At 27.1% G+C, this 20653-nt stretch overlaps 1 protein-coding gene across 1 annotated transcript; it reads right to left on the bottom strand.

The window, feature by feature from the left end:
* Maf1 (repressor of RNA polymerase III transcription Maf1) lies at positions 1-6315 on the bottom strand. Its single transcript, XM_089216650.1, has 6 exons — positions 5438-6315; positions 5239-5376; positions 4092-4248; positions 2883-3085; positions 2698-2820; positions 1-2449 (listed from the first exon to the last, which is right to left on the bottom strand). Exons 1-6 carry the CDS (start codon positions 5518-5520, stop codon positions 2284-2286), a joined length of 870 nt encoding a protein of 289 aa, XP_089072776.1. The 5' UTR covers positions 5521-6315; the 3' UTR covers positions 1-2283.
* Positions 6316-20653: the final 14338 nt, after the last annotated feature.

Below are 20653 nucleotides of genomic sequence, written 5' to 3' on the forward strand. Positions count from 1 at the left end.
TTTTATTTTATATTTATTTATTCTTCAAGAAGATAATGGGCCCCACTGAACATGTTTGTGTGGGGGCCCATGAGTTCACAATTTTAAATATAAATTCATTAAACGGTTTATATGTATTACTATTATAGTATAATGTATTAACAATATTATTTGAACACTTAACTATGTTAAATAAATATTTATATATTATATCATATATTATAGGTTTTTATTGATAATTAAATTATAAATGCAGAAAAGCTTGGTAAGTCATGTTATTTTACTTTTAATATTGATATGGTATAATAAATGTATAATACTTACTAATATCATTGATTAAATATATATTAAATATTGTATATTTAATCAATGCTAATATGGTTAAAAATTATAAAGGTTTGATTTTTTCTTAATATTAGTAAAATTATATTCTAATAATTAATTTGATTATATTATTTTAAAAACTTAAAAGTATTTTATTATAACTTACTAAAAACTACTAAATAACTACTAAAAAAATATATTAATAATATAATTATTCAATTATTTTGGTGGATTTTATAATTGATTAAAATATTAAAGTACCTGCAGCAATTAATTTTAACGAATAAATATTTTTATTATTTATTTGTATTACACCGTAATTTATAACACTGTTTTTTTAAGCTTTAGAAAAAAGATACAATTTTTAATTTTACATAAAAATAAGTAATAGATCATTAATAAATTATTACCCATGTTAAGATGGTTATTTTCTAATTGATTTAAAATTCAACAAGCAAAAAAAAAAAGAAAAGTAAATTTTGACAATAAATAGTTAATCTACAAACTTAATTAACGTTTTTCTATATTAACCTAACGAGTTGAACAATTAGTTAATTTTCTCAGCCTAGCAGAATAAATGATAAAACTATTATAATATTATTAAACATTTAAAAACTTATGATTTTTTATTGTTGTAGGTTTGATAAAATATATTTAAATTACAGTACAACTGTTATACAATCAAACAAATTAATCATAGTTATTTGTTTGTTGTCCTCATTTTTATGAGAAATACAATGTTTGATTTATATATTTTACATACTACTATAATAAATCAAATAACTTTAAATAAATACATAATAATACATTAAACATAAGAATATACTAATATAATATACAGTAATACATAATTAAAAATGTTCAAAATTACTGTGGATGTTTTTTTTTTTTAATTTCTTGAATAATTATTATTAATCATTTATGTTTGTATTTTACTCCGATATTTCTTAAATTTAAATGCTGTACTTATTTATTATGTTTGTATTTTTTAACCAGTTTATTCTTTATTATACTACAGATAAGTTACTGAATAAAATAAAACAAGATTGATAATTAATGGGTAACCAAATTAAGAAACTAGCTAAATAAAATCATAGTGGTTGTTTTAAAAACAGGTCTTGAATGTTATGCAATGAAAAAAAAAAGGTCACAAGTAATTTAAGTATTTAAAAATACACTTTAAAATAGTATCAATAAAATTGAAAATATTTTAGCAAGACAATTTTTAAAGTTTTAAGTGTTTAGACTAAAATTGTTATGGAAAACCGATGTTTCTTACAGGTACATTAAATTTAAAAAACTTATTTATCATTGGATAATATATTTTATTTCATACATCTAATAAATGTTGAGTACATAAATCATTTGTTCATAATACAAGGGTTATAAAACTAAACATTAAACAACCAGTACAAAAAATAAAACAATTTTAAGGTAAAGATCAGGATTTTTAGTAGTACCTAAAAGTGTATAATAATAATAATACTTTGTTACTGTAATAAAGAATATAAGATTTAAACAATTTCATTCATGGATAAAATATACTTAAATTATTTTTTGGAAATACAATTTCATAAACCTTTAATATCATAATAATGCCATACTAAAATAATGTTTAGTAAAATGATTTGTTAATAAATTTAAATATAAATAAATATCAACACAATTGCAGACAATAAAATTCAATCAAAACTATTTAAATATGCAATAACTGAGATCCAACACACTATTATACTATCATTCATTGGTAAAACAATTTACAATCTTAATATAATTATACTCGAACATAATAACAATTAAAAGTGCAAATGAGTAAAATGACACAATATTTGTGAATATATTATATATCTTATATTATAATTATTTTTTGAATAATAATCGTTACTGATGTACTAATAAATATTTAAAAGCATAAAATTATGAGAGAGACAGCAAGATAAAATATATTAAAACTAATTTTTTTTCTTCTAATTTTGTCATTCAGAAATTACTATTTCCACCTCGACGGCGACTATTGTTTAAAGGACTTCGTTCTCTGCGATGCCTACTATTGCTTTCAGCGCTGTCATCATCATAATAATCAGACAAGAACATAGACTCTGATCCAGTTCCTATTGATCCATCAAAGTCCATGGGATAAGAAGAACTAAAGTATAACAAATAACATAAAAATTAATTCATCATAAACAGTCAAGAATTATATACCAATATACATAAATACGATTTAATCTGAGAAGTAATAAATTCAGTGAGTAAATAAAATGAATACATGTCTTTACCGACTTCACTCACATTATTTTTTTTTATATAAAAATAAAAATCAATATCAAGAAAAAATTATATTAAACTTAAATTTTCTCAGTTTAAATTATAATTATAATCTCTGAAACTTGCCTAATAATGCGACGGCAAGTAAAAAATAAAATTCTTTTGAGTTTTTTGTTGTAAAAGAAATAGTTGAATGACCACAGGCACCCATCTTCACTAAATGGATCTGATCGCATGTCAGGTGTATAGCTGTAAGTGACACATAATGAATATAGAATTCGTCTACAATTAGGATGTAGTAAGGTTATTACCTATAAATATCACATTGTGACATGCCAATTTCTTTGTCGATTACTTCCCAGAGTTTATCACGTAACTGTGAGTAGTTTTTGGGAGCTGTATTACTCTGTAGATGATTCATCATAATAATCTGGTTAGATGCAACACATGATGTTGCTGTGTTAGGTTCTACAATGACTGCTGATAAATTATTATCCACATCTCTCATGACCCACTAAAAATCATTAAAAATAATAAATAATTGAATCTGGAAACTTTTTTATGAACAACAGTTTTTTCACTATTAAATTTAAAGCAACTAAATAATAAAAAATTGTTTTTATTTTTGCAGCTGAAAATTTATAACTTCGATTTTTTTTTTTGTTACCTTAAATTATCAATAGTCAATTCATTATTTATCACAATAAATATAAGGTATCTAATTGTGCATGGATAATTCTATTTACGTCTTTGGGTATAATCTTTAGAATTTTAGAATTTTTAATTATTTTAAATAAAAATTCACTATCATAATTTTAATAATACATTTAATTATGATCTTTATCCCTATCATAATTTGATTATCATGAATCAATTTTTTACAATTCTTTAAGTAAAATGGTTAGATATTCAAAAATTCAATGAGTTAAGAATAATAATTATTTGGTCAGAAAATTGACCATTAATGCTTTAGGCAATTAAAAATGATTTGTACCAAAAATTAGGTACAATTAATAATATGATTTTACTGCTTAGACTTATAGCAAGAAGTTGATTTTTGCTAAAAGTTAAGTGTAATTAAGATGATTTTCAACTAGAGAAATTTATAGTAAGAATAATTGTTTTTATACATGTAATATTTAAAATAATTTTATCATAGCTTCAAGATTATTTGAAAACAAGATGAGAATACTCAGAAATTTAATAGCATAAAATAAAAAGTATTTCTAGGCTAAAAATTTAATAAAAATGAATGTGTAATAAAAATGTTTTGTAATAATTCTGGATGTAATAAATAATGTATTGTAAAAAACTTAAAAGCATAGAAATGTAAGATAAAAAATTATACCATAGTCAACTATTAACATTTGTATAGTATACTATAAAAGTTGTACACGAATAATATACTTAACACTTTAAATTTTTAGGTAATTACAAAATTTCTTACATTTTAGTGTCTTTTTTTATAATTATTTCTTCTGAATACGTTACAAACATAATATTTATTAACTATAATTAACCTGCAAACTACGTTCTTTACTAAATTCTGATGATTTGGCATCTGTGAAATCATAGTCTGGTGCAAATGTGGCATTAAGTGTTGCAATCAAGTAAAATAAAGATTTACGTGATATTGTATCACATAACAAGACTTCTTCATCTCCAGATACACTTAGACTGTAAACATACATATCATAGATTAAATTTAGTTGAAATAAAATAAATTTATTAGGTAAGTATTAAAATTATATGATAATATACAATGAATGATAATCAATAAGTTATGGGAGTCAAATTATTTAATGACAATATTTAAGACCTATATAAATAATATTTGAACTAATTCTGGTGATCAGATTTGTTGTTAAACATTTTCAACCCTAAAGCAGACAATATCAATTTCACAATTTTTTACCGATATTTATTTATTTTTTTTTTTTTTTAATCTCTTTAATTTCTTTAAAAATTGTATACCACCCTTAAAGCAAAGCATGACTTGTTAGTGCCCTAGCATAGGACTTACAAATAAATGATAACATACCATGAAAAATGTTTTAAATTTTTCAATATTTTAAAACAGAAACTATATTTATTTCTTAATAAATATTTAAAATAAAAGTGATACTAACAATATATAATTAAGTGTATTTTTTTAGAATTCATGAGATGATTTTATTGGAAAACACAAAAAATTCCTAAGGTTAGGTAAGGTAAAATCATAAGAAGTTTAATTGACATACTTATACATTCAAAACAAATTTCCTGAAATATGTAATTTCATTGTTTTACATTAGTGGTTCCCAGACTTTTTTGCGCAGTGTCCTTTTTTAGACTATTTATCACCATGGAGCTGTAAATACCATGAAAGACAGGACAAAAATTTCTCATTGATAAAAATTCTATACATTTTAAATTATTTATTATAAGCTGTAGAACGTGGTGCCTTAAAAAGTGCTCGCGGTGTACCTAGTGCACAGTTTGGGAACCGCTGATTTACATATTATTCATATACATTGTTTGTACCAATATTTTAACCTTTATCTATAATGAAATAAAAAGTGTAGGTAAATATTAACATAATAATATAAGAGATAGTGTAACTTAAATTTGTTTTTTATTTTTTTTGTATGTTTATAAAATTGTAAGTGCAGAATTGTTTTTTAATACCTTCTTCCATATCGTGGATCACTGTTGGGTGAACAGCCCAGCGCTTCGAGGTCACCTGGCTGTGTGCCACTCTGGGAGTAAAACTTTTTATACTTGTGTTTTTCATCTCCAACCATTTTGCATGAATAACTTTCAATCCTATAACAGAAAAATATGATCAATATGTGCATAGGAATGATGGATATAAAAACAAAATTACCTGGCAACAACTTTGACATCTCCTCGGTCAACACAAAGCGCTCTCGATAGCTCCACTAATTGCGAGCTCTCCAATAGTTTCATGGTGGATACAGCAATGTAGCAATGTCAATATTGTTTATATCCGCAAATTATGCGGGCAGCACCGTTTATGTTGTGTACAGCAATTACTGAATTTCAGGTATGTCGTCGAACTTTCCATTTTTACGCCGATAGCACCGGAGTCCAATACAGACGAACAGAGTCCTTGTCCAATTCCAGATGAATGCAGATGTCGCCGATACCGAACTCCGAAGGGCAAATTACCAATGACTTTTCCGGTCAGGATAAATTAACAGTACGGCTACGTTCAGACGCCTTCGGTCCGCCGACGATCGGTCGAAAAATGGTTATTAATAACTATGGATCTCAATTCACCGTATCGATTCGAACGCCGTACGAGGGGTCGAAATGTCGAACGAATAAAAGAGGCGCACAAATCAAATGAATGCGTTCAACACACACTTGAAAGTCGAAACACTTGCTTTGTCCGTTGAACGTTTATTATTTAATATTTATTGAGTTGTTTTTGTTTACTCACCGCGCGCGCGCACTCACGCTCACACAGATGCTATAAAGCGATAAAAATGACCGCCAAGCCAAAATGCCGATTGCCGCCGCCGCCACCAATATCTAATAATAATGTTTTGTGGGACGTAGTTTCGACGACCTTGACTCCTTTGTATTATTTTTTTCTTGTATTATTATTGTTGTTGTTACAAGCTGGTGAGCCAGTCGGGAATCTTTAATCTTTATCACTCGAACGCGGTACCACCTCGCCTAACTATCGTAATTCGTAATGCCATCCTTCGCCTACACAGACACAATACCGACGCAACCGACATATCGTTCTTTCTCTCTTGCTCTGACTCACTCCCTCCCTGGCGAACTCGCCGCACGCGCGTGCGCCATCACACACACACGATCGCCGATCGGTACAACGACTACGTCGGGCGGTACGCGTGTGTGTGTGTAGCACGGCAGGCGGCGAGTGAGAGGGAACGAGTTTTCGAGGGGCCCGAGTGGCGCATGCGCACACAGCTCTACGACAAGCGGCCTTTGGTTTGGAAAACAGCTGCCCGCTCCCAGCCTCCCGGAGTCCCGACGTTACTCAGTTATTCAAGTTATTGTAAGTTGTGACATTGTGTTGCGTCGCTACTTGCTAGCGGTTGGTGTGGTAGCTTGGGTAGGTGTTGTGGCCTTGTGGGTGTGTGAGCGTTGACAATCGAGTGATCGTAGAGAACGGGAATAACATTATTACCTTAAAGTTATCTCCACGATTTTTTACATTTTTAGCGATCTTATTATTCACGGCAATTTTGAATTACCTACGTCGCTGTCTCAAAAAATTATCGTTGACCGTCATGCAACATTGCAAGCGACAATTTTCGTGATCAACCACGATGATAAAGTTTTTAACTATCGAATTAAAATAAATGCTTCTGCCATCTAAAGGATAGAATTAGGGACTATTTTTTGAGTTTATTAAACAATTGGTCTGGCCTCTGGGTGATTCACTGTTCAGCGCTCTTTTTTTGCCCCTGCGCAATTTCAACGCGTGATGGTTGTGTGTCTGTATGACTGTATAGAATGTTTGAAACCAATGGTTAAACTAATTGGTTGGAGCAACGGGTCGCGAGGTCAAGCGTTCAATTTTTATGTCTGCGACTATAATACGTTTAAATTATATTCATATAAATTATAAACTACCTTATTATAGATGTTTATCTATAATAATATTATAGGTTAAGCTTTATGTCTATATATCATGATAAATAGGACTTATGGTAATATGGTCATGGTGACTTAAACAGATTAAAAAAATATTACATTAAAAATTGCATTCCTCTATAAAAACCTTTACCTGAGGGAATCGGACTATATAATAATATATATAAACTGTTCTACCTATGTTTCCCGTTGTGCATAGGCCATTTTTGTAGCCATAGGGAACGGCAAAAAAGTCTCAGAGAAAAAAAGTTTATACAATTTGGAACATTTTCAATGAAACTAAGTCTCCAAGATTTATTAAAAGCTATTGCTCAAAACATTAAGTTACACTGATATAAAAATGTATACAATGGTTTTTTTTTATAAATTTATGATATATATTTTTTTTTGTAAAAATATTCTTGACAAGTCATCCAAGTTAGTGATATATATATATATATATGTATATATATATATATAATATATATGACTACGATTCAATTACATATTTTTTTTATAATTATTTTATTATTCATTACTTTTTTAACATATCTTTTGTATTTATTAGCTATTATATCGTTAGATAATTATTATCTTTTGTCTTTATAAAACAGACTTTTTCTAGAATTTTTTTCCCAAGACTTTTTTTCCTGCCATCCTTCCCACGGTATTACTGTATGACTTAGTTATGTAGGAAAGTCATTTTTGTAGTATTATCACGATAAGTGAAAAACCAACAAGATTAACTGACGAGTATCTAATTATAATTTATAACAATATCTAGTATATTTTATCTTTGTCCGTGATAGGTATGTACCGACTTCTGTAATATTATTATGTAGGTTACCTAATCATTCAATAAACCTATTTTTAGTTTACATTCTGCAATGGTATAATAGTTTTAATAGATGTTTAAATTTCATAAGATATTGTTTACAAGTCTAGACAGTTGTGACTTGCCCCCCCCACGGAATTTAAAATTTGTTTTCCAAAACATTATCTGTAACTCGTCAATTTAGTAAACATAGATTATTTTTAAAATAAAAGCACAAAATGTATAAAAAAAAATCTTCATTTATTTTTTAAGATAATTTTGCCCTCTTTCCATAGATAAATGTCTTGGGACGCCTATAAAGGTAGCAACATATTATAAATTATAATAGTAGATTATGAGTAGGTATATATAAATATAATATATTTTTATCGTGATATTGAATAGTTAAAAACAGAAATTACATAGTTAAGCCAGATGGTCTACTGGTCTAGGCTATCGTTGCCACAATATAGGTATAAGGGAGCCCGAAACACACCAAAATGATTTTTAAAGGCGGTGGTAGATACACCTTCTCAAAATCAGCTTTTTTTTACTTGTTATTGTAAATTATATTTTGGAATTTAGATTAAATTATACTCTTATATAAATGTTTTTTTTTTTAATATTTCACATCAATATATTGGAGATTGCTGAAAGGCGTTGGCTACCTATTCGATTTTAAGTAAAACATACCTACTCGTATTGCACACATACACGCAGTACATAGCTGGGCACAAAAGTATTCATTATGATTTATTGGTTACAAGTAATAATATTAATATGAACTTCCTGATCGGCGATAGCACTTGATAAACTTTCTGTCTTTGTATTAATAGTTAATTTCATATTTTCACAGATCGTTCGTAGAGAGCGATATGATTTCATTTAGTGCCTATTCATTTTGTTAATAAATAATATTTTTACGGACCTTGATCTCTATAATATAAGCTTACTAGTCACTACATAATGTAATAATAGCTTAACAGTTAATTATGTTCACGGATATGGTATTCATTGTCTCAAACAATGTATATTGTAAAAAGTAGAAACAAGGACTTATATAGGAAGTACGCTAATGAACATCATGTAAATATATGAAGTAAATATAATATATGAATATGCGAAACAACTAGATTGCTATACAAATAAATAAACTTTTCAGAATTCTACAAAAGAAAATTAGAAAATAATAAATAAATAAATTTATGCCGACATTTCTAACGTGTAAGAAATAATTTAATGTAGAATGTATCAAATTTTTTAATTGGAGTAATTTTGATATAATAATTATATTTACGAAATTCAGTCCAATTCTATTATTATTCAGATTTAGACACTGTAATGTATATACATAGTTTATACTAAACATATATACCTATTTTAAGATTTATAATAAAACAATTTTAAATTAAAATATGATATATTGATATATTATGTATATTATGTACTTACTACCTAGTACTTACATAATTATGATAACAATGTGCACTTAATAATAATTTATTGTTGTTATCGTCATTTTTTAAAATCTTCTGATAGTATAATAATACCTAAGTTTTTTTAAACTATACATTTTAAATAGGTATAATTATATTCAAGTCTCAAGAAAAATATAGGAAACAAAACTTTAAAAAGCGAAGGCTTTTGACTTAAGTGTCGAGACTAAGACTCAAACTTTTTAACCTGCACCACACATTATCAAATTATTCACTTATATCAGCTCCTATATCATCCGATATGAAAGATCATACTTGTCATACTTCTGCATAAAAGAAAGCATATCCCAAGACAGTGACCTCTTGCCCAACTTGTTTAATATATTATATATACACAGCTGACATGCCTGTAACTATGGCCACCTGCTGATGACACTGCAATACTTTGTGCTATACATGATTCAGCCAAGACATCAAACAAACTCAAGTCAACATCCACTTAAATTCAATCAAAAACTAGGCAACTAAGTTTTAGATAAAATAAATCTGTATATGTACCATTTACATTAAAAAGAGCCAACTGTTTAATTTCAATGTACTCAAATATCAAATCCCGTCATCTCCTGTCAAATTTCACTGAATCACTATTGATAAAATAATAATTTGGAGCCTCTACTTTTACAGAAAAGAAAGACCCTTATAACAACAGAATAAACTTCCGATGATGTTTGTAATAAAAAATGTGTAAAATCTTTGAAAACTTTAATATCTTGGTTGATGAATGAAAATGAGTGATGGCTTAGGGAGAAGAAAAAATTCCATAAAAAAATGTCCACCCCCAGACAGATTTGTTATTAGTAATTTTGACTAGTAAGTAACTTCTCTGATTTATTTACTTATTTAAGCTATTAAAACATTATAGCTCCAGATAGATCTTTCCTATTCATAGTAAATTCTAAATCTACAATGATGACAAATTGACAAAAATATGAACTAATAATTTAGAAGAATTATCATATTGTATTATTTTTAATATACTTACCAATTTATTAAGTAATTGTAACTATATTATGCGTAGTCTGTACTGTATTTATAATTTTAAACTATACTATAATATATTAGTACCTATTAACGCTTGGTAATTAGATTGATAGATTGTACATTCATTTAAAATAAACTTTCAAAAGACAACCATTACAATAAAATACACATGTCCGTTCTCTGGAAATTAGAGAATTTCCTCATTGAAATCCAAAATATAAATAATACATATAATACTCATTATTCATAATATATACTAATATGGATAATCTAATAATCTATATTATATTATATTATTATGCAAGCACATTTTTGATTGGAACCAATAACTCTGCCTGTATACATAATAATATGGGTGAAATAAATTTATCTATTCATTGTAAAGTCATTTTCAAATAGAGTTACTCAAGACAAAATGTTATACAATATCGTAATGACGGCTAAAACATAAAATATATTGGAATACAGCAGTAGCGCCATCTGTCCATTAAATAAATGAAAAACATTTCCAATCAAAGTTGAGTACCTAGTATAAAATACATAAAAAAACAAAAGCTTAACCTACAATAAGAGAAATTAATAGTGTTTTACAAACGTGTATACAAATAATAGGAGAAGTAGTACAACTGGTACAAGTACTAATACCGAACCATGTGAGCGTGATAAGAATAATGCAAATATACTTTAGTCTTCAGAGCGTGTTGGTTTTACAAAATTTTAAAACGATTTTCTAGTCGTTAAAAAAATAAAACACACATAATCGTTGTAAAATAAAAATAATTATTCATCGCTTTGCTTGGAATCAATTGGATGCATATGTTGGACTTAATCTACTATCAAGCCCCAAAGTTTATTATCATGATTTTAATAATAAATAAAAGTTTAATTAATCAATGTTTATTGCACTATAACCTTATATTTCATATTTAAGAGGACGTCACACTGGGATGCATTGTTTCCGTCTTAAAAACTTAGAACATACCAAAAAATGCACTTACGCAATACGCGGGACAACTTTTATCGGAGCAACGGGCGTGATGTCCTCTTAAAATATTTATTTTTTTCAAAGAAAATCAGTTTTCGTTGAATTTGTACCTCAAAAAAATATTGGGATATAAAAAGAAAATTATTCTGCAAAATTACTGTTTATTGCAGGTTCGTGTTTGAATTGTAAGCGTATATCTATAAAATAAACTATATTGTACTATAATATAATCATAATTTTATAAACATACTAATAGTATGATACTATATATTAATATATTTCAAGAAAATTCAACGAAATAGGTCCATCGCCCTGCAGGTGTCCTGAACCGCCGGCTAACTCTAGCACCAACACAAGTTCTTGCTGTTTATTCAGATTTCTAAAATCAAATAAAACTTTTATAAATTTAACTTCATAATCTACGATACGTATATATTATGGAAATTATTATAATCTATTTACGTGACTTATAATGTATACGTTTATCGGTTTATATATCCGATAGGCGATAATTACCCTCTAATAATTTAAAAGTATAGATACCTAAATTATTATATTGCATGTATATATATTAGTTAAATACCATTTACATTATCTGTATGTAATGGTACACGTATCCTTCATCTCTGTATAACAATATTTTCGTTTCCTACTGTTTCAATCGCTCCAAATACCTAGAAATACAAAGACACCAGTGCAATAACAAGATAAGTCTAAATTTAAAATTATTATATATTTAAGTATTATGATATATTGATACATTATCTATTCCACATAATTACATAATCAGTAAATTTTAATTATTTAATAAAATAAACACAATAATAATTATACCATAATGCTTAAATATTGCAGTTTTTACAAGGTGAAACAACAAAATGTATCTGGTTATCGTACCGGATATGTTGTAGGAAAAAAAATGTTATCAAATCCATTACATATACTGATATACTGTTAGGTGTTAATGCACCAAAAAAGTGATAAATAGGTACAGCACAGGTTGATTCATGTACAAAAACAAGATATGTCTCAACAAGTTTTGATTCTTGTAACGGAAAAAAAATATTTCTTTATAGATCTATATTTTTGAGATATATCCGGACGTGTTTGATTACCTATTTTACCGAACGTAATAAATAAAAAAGTGAGTAAGTCGTGTATGTCAATGTCGCTCTGCTGTACAGTAGGTTACAAGTGGGTTACTATAATGGATGAAATTAAATTTGAATCCAATGATTTTATATCATTGTATACGAAAACGATTCTGAGCGAAGACGGTTTATCTGTCTAGAATATATTATAGATTATTAAAAATTTTCAAATCTTAGATTTAAAAAGAAAATTTTTTAAGAATTTCTAGTTTAAAATAATTTGCGAATTTTCGTGATTTTTACGCATGTTGTCAAAATTCAAACTTTGAATGCTTGTAAAAAAAAATTGTGACTATGTATTTCTTTTATTTTGCAACTGCTATTGTAACAATATGTTAGAAGCCTTGTATTAAATTTTCAAATCTTAGATATAAAATCAAAATTTTTTATGAATTTCTAGCATAAAATAATTTACGGATTTTCGTGATTTTACATAATATGTTGTCAAAACTCAAACTTTGAATGCTTATAAAAAAAAATCGTGCCTATGTATTTTTAATATTTTTTAACTGCTATTGTTACAATGTGTTAGAAGCCTTGTATTAAATTTTCAAGCTTTTCTACTGAACAAATACATTTTTATCGATATTTATAGAAAAAAAAAACTAAAAAAGTTGAAAAATTAAAATGTCAGCAAACAGCTCAAAACAAATTTAAATATTTTGAAAATTTTATCAAATATAGAAAATGCCTATATAAAAATTCAGTTAAAATTTCAAGGATCTGCGGTCATTTGTTTTAGAGTTACACCAAAATAAAGAAATCGCTAAAAGTGAAAATCCAATGTTGTAAAAATTTAAATTTCAAATGCTCACAAAAATTTAATTTGAATTTCCGGTGGACTTTTTATTTGTGATAAAGATTGAAAAACTTTTAAGGAATCTTGTATTAAATTTTCAAATCTTAGATTTAAAAACAAATTTTTTTATGAATTTCTAGCTTAAAATATTTTGTGAATTTTTGTGATTTTTACGTATTTTGTCAAAATTCAAACTTTGAATGCTTATAAAAAAAAATTGTGACTATGAATTTCTTTTATTTTTCAACTGCTATTGTAACAATATGTTAAGAGCCTTGTATTAAATTTTCAAGCTTTTCTGCCAAACAAATAAATTTTTATCGATATTAATTTAAAAAAAACTAATAATGATCGAAAATTTCAAATGCCTATGAATAGTTCAACTTAAGTCGAACATTTTTGAAAATGGTGGATAGAATATACTTATATAAACATTCGGTGAAAATTTCATGTATCTATGTATCATGTCATTTGTTTTAAAGTTACATCAAAAACCAAAATCGATTTTGTCGAAAACTGATTGTTCGTAAAATTTCCCGTTTTTCCCTTAATTTTTAGTTTGTTTTTCTCGATTATTTAGAAAAGTATTAAGAATTTTTTACTTTTGACCCCCCAAAGTACCAACTAGATTCACTTTCTGATCGAACGAGGTACCGAAGTCAAAAATCGAAGCATTTTTACTGCCCCAAAACGTGATGACAGGCACAAAGAAAAAAAAACATACATCATGGTAAAATCACACACATCGCTCCGCTCAGAATCTAAAATGGACTTTGGTGCATACCTATTTTTCAATACATTGGTTGGACGTAGGTTTCATGTCAAATCATCTAAATTATATCATGGGTTCACTGGTTCCGATTCAACTCATAATTTATTATTAAATAAATATTTCTATTGTTCGTACATATATTAACGAATTTGCTATACGCACCCGTATACAGTTATGCAAGTTAAAAATTGTATTGAGATAAAAATCTAAGTATAGAAATCAGCTTGTGAGCGAAGTGATCTTTATTATTTTTATTTAGTTATATGGGGTGAGGTCAAAACTTTTCCGATGTAAGCTGCATTTTACATCTACGTAAAATTTATCATTAATTATGATTACTTAATATTAATATGCATTACATATTTACAATATTATGTATTACAGAGCTTGTAATAAGATCTTAATATGAAGGAATTATTATCCATTATGTATTTATATAGATATATATACCTAGTAATTTCGTTTTTTAGTGCTGCACTAGTGCACAGTGCACTACTTATGTCATTAGAAAAAGGTACACATTTTAATTTAGACATAGTTCTGTTATTTATTTTTGAATAACCAATATCTAGGTACCTGCTATGAAAATATTTTTACCATACAAATACACAATTCAATTATAAGCTGTTAGCCTGGTTTTCAACTAAAAACAAGAAAAGTTACTCTGGCTTATGGACGGGTTAAATTTGAGTTCAATGATAAGTCATTTCTTACAAAAAAACTGTTATCATTTATCAGTGTAGCAGATAGTTGGTATATAACATTTATAGTAAATTGTAGCTTGTCATTTTCAACCTCTACTTCTAAAAATGTTTCATAATTTATTTATATTACATTATTAGTAATTTAGTTTTCTATTAGTAATATGTTGTTAAACAGAAGTTAAAAGTAAGTTATAAGTAATAAATCTAGTGGGTGGGGGAGATTATGATGTTTAATACCATATAAGAGAAAGGTGTGTGGAAAAACGTTTAGTCATCTACTGATGCACAATATTAATTTATGACCTACCTATGTAGGTATAGGTAATATAAATTTGAAGGACAGATAAACGTTCATAATGGAAGGGGAAACCTGAGAAAGAAGTTTATTGAAGAAATTATGAGACAAAAGCGGCAAAAGCTATGACTGTAACCGGTATGTCGATATAAAACGATAAGGTTTTGATGTTTTGAACAAGGAAAAGAAATCCAAATTGATAACGACAAAGCGTGGCTTTTAGTAGAAGAACCAGATGAGTAATAGCCAATAGGTATAGTGGATTAAATAAAACTTATTTTTTGTAAAACAAAAATACAATATAATACATATTATTATTATTGTTATTAACTTCAGTCAACACCGACGTTGGTACTTTAAAGTGGAATATTGGCATGGACATATTTTTGGCACAGGTATAAATATATTAAAAAACGGTGAAAATATTTTGAATATAGTCATTATGCATAGACAACAATAACACAGTGAAACCTCCCCTAACGGAACCTATAAATAGCAGTCACCACCAAATAGAGGTAGTTACTTTTTAAACAAGCTGTATAAATCTTCTACAAACTGAACATTTTTTATAGTCAACGCCTACGAATAAAGAACAATAGTCAGTGGCTTAGCTTAGATTATCCGGTATTTGGTTTCACTCATAATCATTATGATGAAAAGTGTCAAGTCCCTACATGATATTTTTTAAATCGCAACAAAAAAACTACTATTGTTGGAGGAATATGATTCAATAATATACATAAACACCAATTATTTCAAAAAGATTAACTAGGAAATTTAAAAGGAAATGTTGACCCCTAAAATAGCAAATCGATCGAATTTTCCAGAACACATCCTCGATGTTGTTCAATTTGTAACTTTTAATGTATAAAATCTGACTGGGGAACCACCAAAAATGGTTTGATTTTATCATCAAGTTATAAATATTAAAATATATAAAAGATTATATTTAATAATTTATTAATAATACTTTCCGTTAAACTCTTTGCAAATTTTTGTTATTTTAATCACGAAATTTATTATTATACAATATATATAGGTATTTATCAGGTACTGAATTCGTGGTTTATCATAAATAAGATTCAATTTTAAATTTTAATCTAGCAAAACCTTGTTATAAAATTAAAATTATTATTAGAATAATAATATTATCATAATTAATAAGTGCAGAAAATAAATTGGTAATAAATATTTAATAATTAAATTGACAATGTGTTTTTATACCAATTATTTGCGTAATTTAAAAGACTATAATTACTATGTGAAATACTTCAGGTACCTATTAGGCTTTAGGCTACCTATATTAGTAGGTACCAATAATTATGTAATAAAGTGGTGTTTTATTGATAAATAACCATTCAAGTTTTTTATACTATAAACAATTATCATAAACCAAACTATGGGTATAGTTGGGGAGCTAGCCCCCTAAAACAAAATAATATTAACAGTCTTCTCAAAATACATTAATCTTCAAACTATATATAATATCTAACTACAGTGGCGCCGAAGTATTTAAAATTACATCGTATATCAAGGGGCCCCCTTCATCCCCCCTCCTATTTTCATAATTTAGCCATCAGATTTAAATAAAAGCGTCTACAAATAAGTAGTGTAACGTTTGACCGTATATTTTTATGTTTAACCGTATATTCTGTATGCAGTACACGACAGTATCTCATGTCGGGCCCCCCATCTGAAAAATCTACTATGACATATTATGTCATATATAAATTGGGTGATCGGTGCTACTGTCTAACCATAAAATAAGTTCAAAATGAATTAATAATAATAAACATTTAGCACATTGTTCAATGCTCAGTAAAATTTCATATACATGACACGCACTTAATATGATATATAAATATATTCACGTATTTACCACCAGTGTCAAGAATATCACAGCATAATAGCTATAAGTTCATCAGATATTTTGTAATTTTTACTTATTGACTATTGTTAAATATTTTGTAAAGTGTATTTATATTTGATTATCGCAATTTATAGATAACTCTAATTATCAGTCACACTGCAGAGCAAATGTTCCTATTCCAAAAGGACCTAAAAACATACAAAATAGTAAAAAGAACAAATTGTGATCTCCGTTTCACGCGAATAACTATTTTAAGCGTTCCATTGGCGTTGAGAGTAAATTTAAATAATTCTAACTTAAAAACTGTAATTCTATTACGTTTTTACGAACTCACGAATCGTGTGACCCGTGTGGGTTACTAATGTTCCTCAGTATTTGTAAGTACTTCTGATATCTAAATTAGTAGAAACCTGTTATTAATTTTGTTTATACATTTCTCAATTTTATAGGAAATTTTTTTTCATTCAAACTCTATATCATTCATTTATACAGAATTTAAACTGTGTTAAGAAAAATATGTTCTAGAAGTGCCACAATATAAATAGAACCATTAATTATATTTTCTTTAGCCCGTACATTACATAATATGTACATTTTATTTACACATATCACACCTACTCATAAAATAACAAAATAAAACATGATGAAAATGTAATAAAACGGTAATTTATTTAACGTAAGACACTCATTATTCAACATTATTCAAAAAGTATTAATATTTTTGAAAATATTGTGTTACATGGTATCAACTTTCAAGTCTTTTTAAAACAATTTTTTTTTAAATTATATTTTAAATATTTTTATCCTCATAGAATCATAAGATTCTTACTTCTTAAATTACAACGTCATCATATACTGTTTTAATTTTGAAAGCAAAAACATCAAAACTTAAAATACTTATAACTCATAAATTACTCGTTTTAAATTCGATTTTTATGTATCGTAATACTCGAAAAAATATCCTGCTTCGAGATATAAAATTATAACTGTACGTTGCAAAAAGGGTAAACATAATTTAAAAAATACATATATTATTTGAAAATGTGTTTTTTTAATGAATAGAAACCATGTAACATTTTTTTTTTTTGAACATTTATAATTTTTGAAATTATGAGTGGTTAATGGTAAAAGAATTATCCGGTATAGGTATTATAAAATAAAATATCTATTATTAGGAATATAAAATGGCCATGTAGCTGCCGAGTTTATTGATCAATAAAAAAAAAAAGTGAGATTGTAAAATCAATTAACAAAATAAGAAAATAAGAACTTTATACAATATTTTTTTTATCTAACAGAAAATATTTTACAAAATAATTTCATTTCATTTCAATAATAACATTTCAAAAATAAATTATTAGATTTTATCGAATGAAACAACATTGATTTAAATCTTAAATTTCAACTTAAAGGCTAGATCGTCCATCGTATTAAAACATTTTTGAATCACAGTCATAAAAGTATGTCCGAAGGCGATTAAGTACACTTGTGACCTCTGTATTGACATATCTATCTCTATCGGTTTGAAAAACCTTAGATACTACAAACGATGAAGGAATCAAAGAAATGGATGTATGGAGCCAAAATCGAGCACCGGATTACTAGTTATTTTAAAATTATTTGGATTTGTTTAGGATAAAATATTTACCAATATAGACTAATAGTAAATACTATATTAGTACACTAATATATAACTTAGTGGCATGGTTTATTTATGTGAATTCTGTTTATTAGATGATAATTAACAACAAGCTGTCCTACATTTTAATTTTTTTTTTTTATTTACCATTTCTATTCGTTAAAGTTGGCACAAAACGGTAGGTATTTCATATTAAAGATTCTGTTTTTTATTTTTTTAATGTTATGCTTGTAAAATTTTTTGTTTAAGTTTATGTTTTTTTTTCACGTTCCATAAGGAAAACCCAAAAAATCGTACCCTACCAACGTTTATTATTTCTCAAAATCGATTATGATCTTTTAATAATTTATTAATGCTATAGGAACTCATAATTACTTGAATCTCCTATATTAATGAGGGAAATTATGTTATATAAAAATAAAATTTAATTTTGAATACAATATTTTTTACTCTTTTCATTAGTTATTGAATTTTTGATCGAGTTTCACTTAAGTTGTACAACCTATTGTTCTTATACTTTTAAATTTTAATCTTTATAATAATATAAAATTACCTGTTGGTCCAAGCGCAGTACTTGAGTATAATTACAGAGGCGTTATAAATTATGTACTTATAATAATATGTTGGGTAAACATTATGGGCTGGTACTTGGTAGGTTGTGAGATTCCATTGTCTGCGATGGTTGTTTTGGTTGTGATAAAAATTGTTCCACAGTTCTGAGATGGGGTATGGTCTGAGACTATTTTTTTTGTATTGGTGACTGTTCTACTGTTAATTTTTGAGCAGACGCTTTTCACTGACTCTTTCAAGAGTCTGTTTTGTAGCAAGATTTGACATCATTATTAATTATTACTTTATTTTTACGTTTTGAAAACCATAGAGAAAGCACATTAGGACGTGTTGTTTATTATATTTAATATTGAATGTCTGAAAATTTATTTGTAGAAGAGATTATTTTCTACATTCCGTAGTCGTTTTTAGTTGTTATTTTGCTAGAATTTGTTTGTTAGATACTTATTAGTTAACATAATTTTTAACGAAATGGTGCATTTTTACTCAAAGTGATTGAGTGAAATCAGAAGCGGAAATATTAACTTGTTGTTTGGTATACGGATATTTAATATTTCGCGGTATTTAAAGGGCATGTTGGCACCAGAAATAGTATATACAGGGACGGCACTACAGAGTAGGCCAAGTGGGATATTTGTCATGGTTTTGTAAATATTATCAAGGTTTTCCTTTGCCCTCAATAAAGATTCGTAGTACAAACAAACGATAACTAAGAATATCAATAAATTATATTTAAATATATATATAAATTAAATATTATCGTGTGTAATGTATTTTCGCAAAGTGAAAATCATTTTATTTAGGTAGGTAGTGTAGTACATTTATAATTTATTTATTATTATAAGTATTAAGTTGTTGCCAACTATTTAGAATTTCTCCATAACCGATAAGAAAAAGACACATCGATCGCAGCCCCCATTATTTGTAAAAAATTATTATGAATAGAGTATTTCCATATTAGGAAATCACTTTTCAGTGAAAAAAAAAAACAGGTAACTGCGGGCAGGTGGTAGTAAACTAGCAACGAATTTTAATTTTATTTGAATTTTGTTGGACGTAACTACATAAATATAGGCACACGCAATTTAGAATAGTCTCCAGTGGCGTAAATTGGACTCAATTTCTGGTGGTGCAAAGAAATATTTTACTTTCGGTATCTAACCACCAATACTCTAAATTCCTTTGGAAATTCATGCCGTGAAATTGTTTACCTATCTATAGTAAACTAGTGTCCTAATTGTACCTAGAAATTAGTATAACAAATATAAGGAGATCTTGTTATTTTTCAAGTAACGTTTTTGAAAAGAAAAAATTTAAAAATTGTATTCATTCGTGTAATGCTTAATTAATTAATAAACATACATCATATTTGCTATAACTGTGTGAAAATCT

The sequence above is a fragment of the Diuraphis noxia genome, unplaced genomic scaffold (genome assembly GCF_037042655.1).
Source record: "Diuraphis noxia isolate RWA-SAM2 unplaced genomic scaffold, SU_Dnox_SAM2 contig0001, whole genome shotgun sequence".
NCBI lineage: Eukaryota > Metazoa > Arthropoda > Insecta > Hemiptera > Aphididae > Diuraphis > Diuraphis noxia.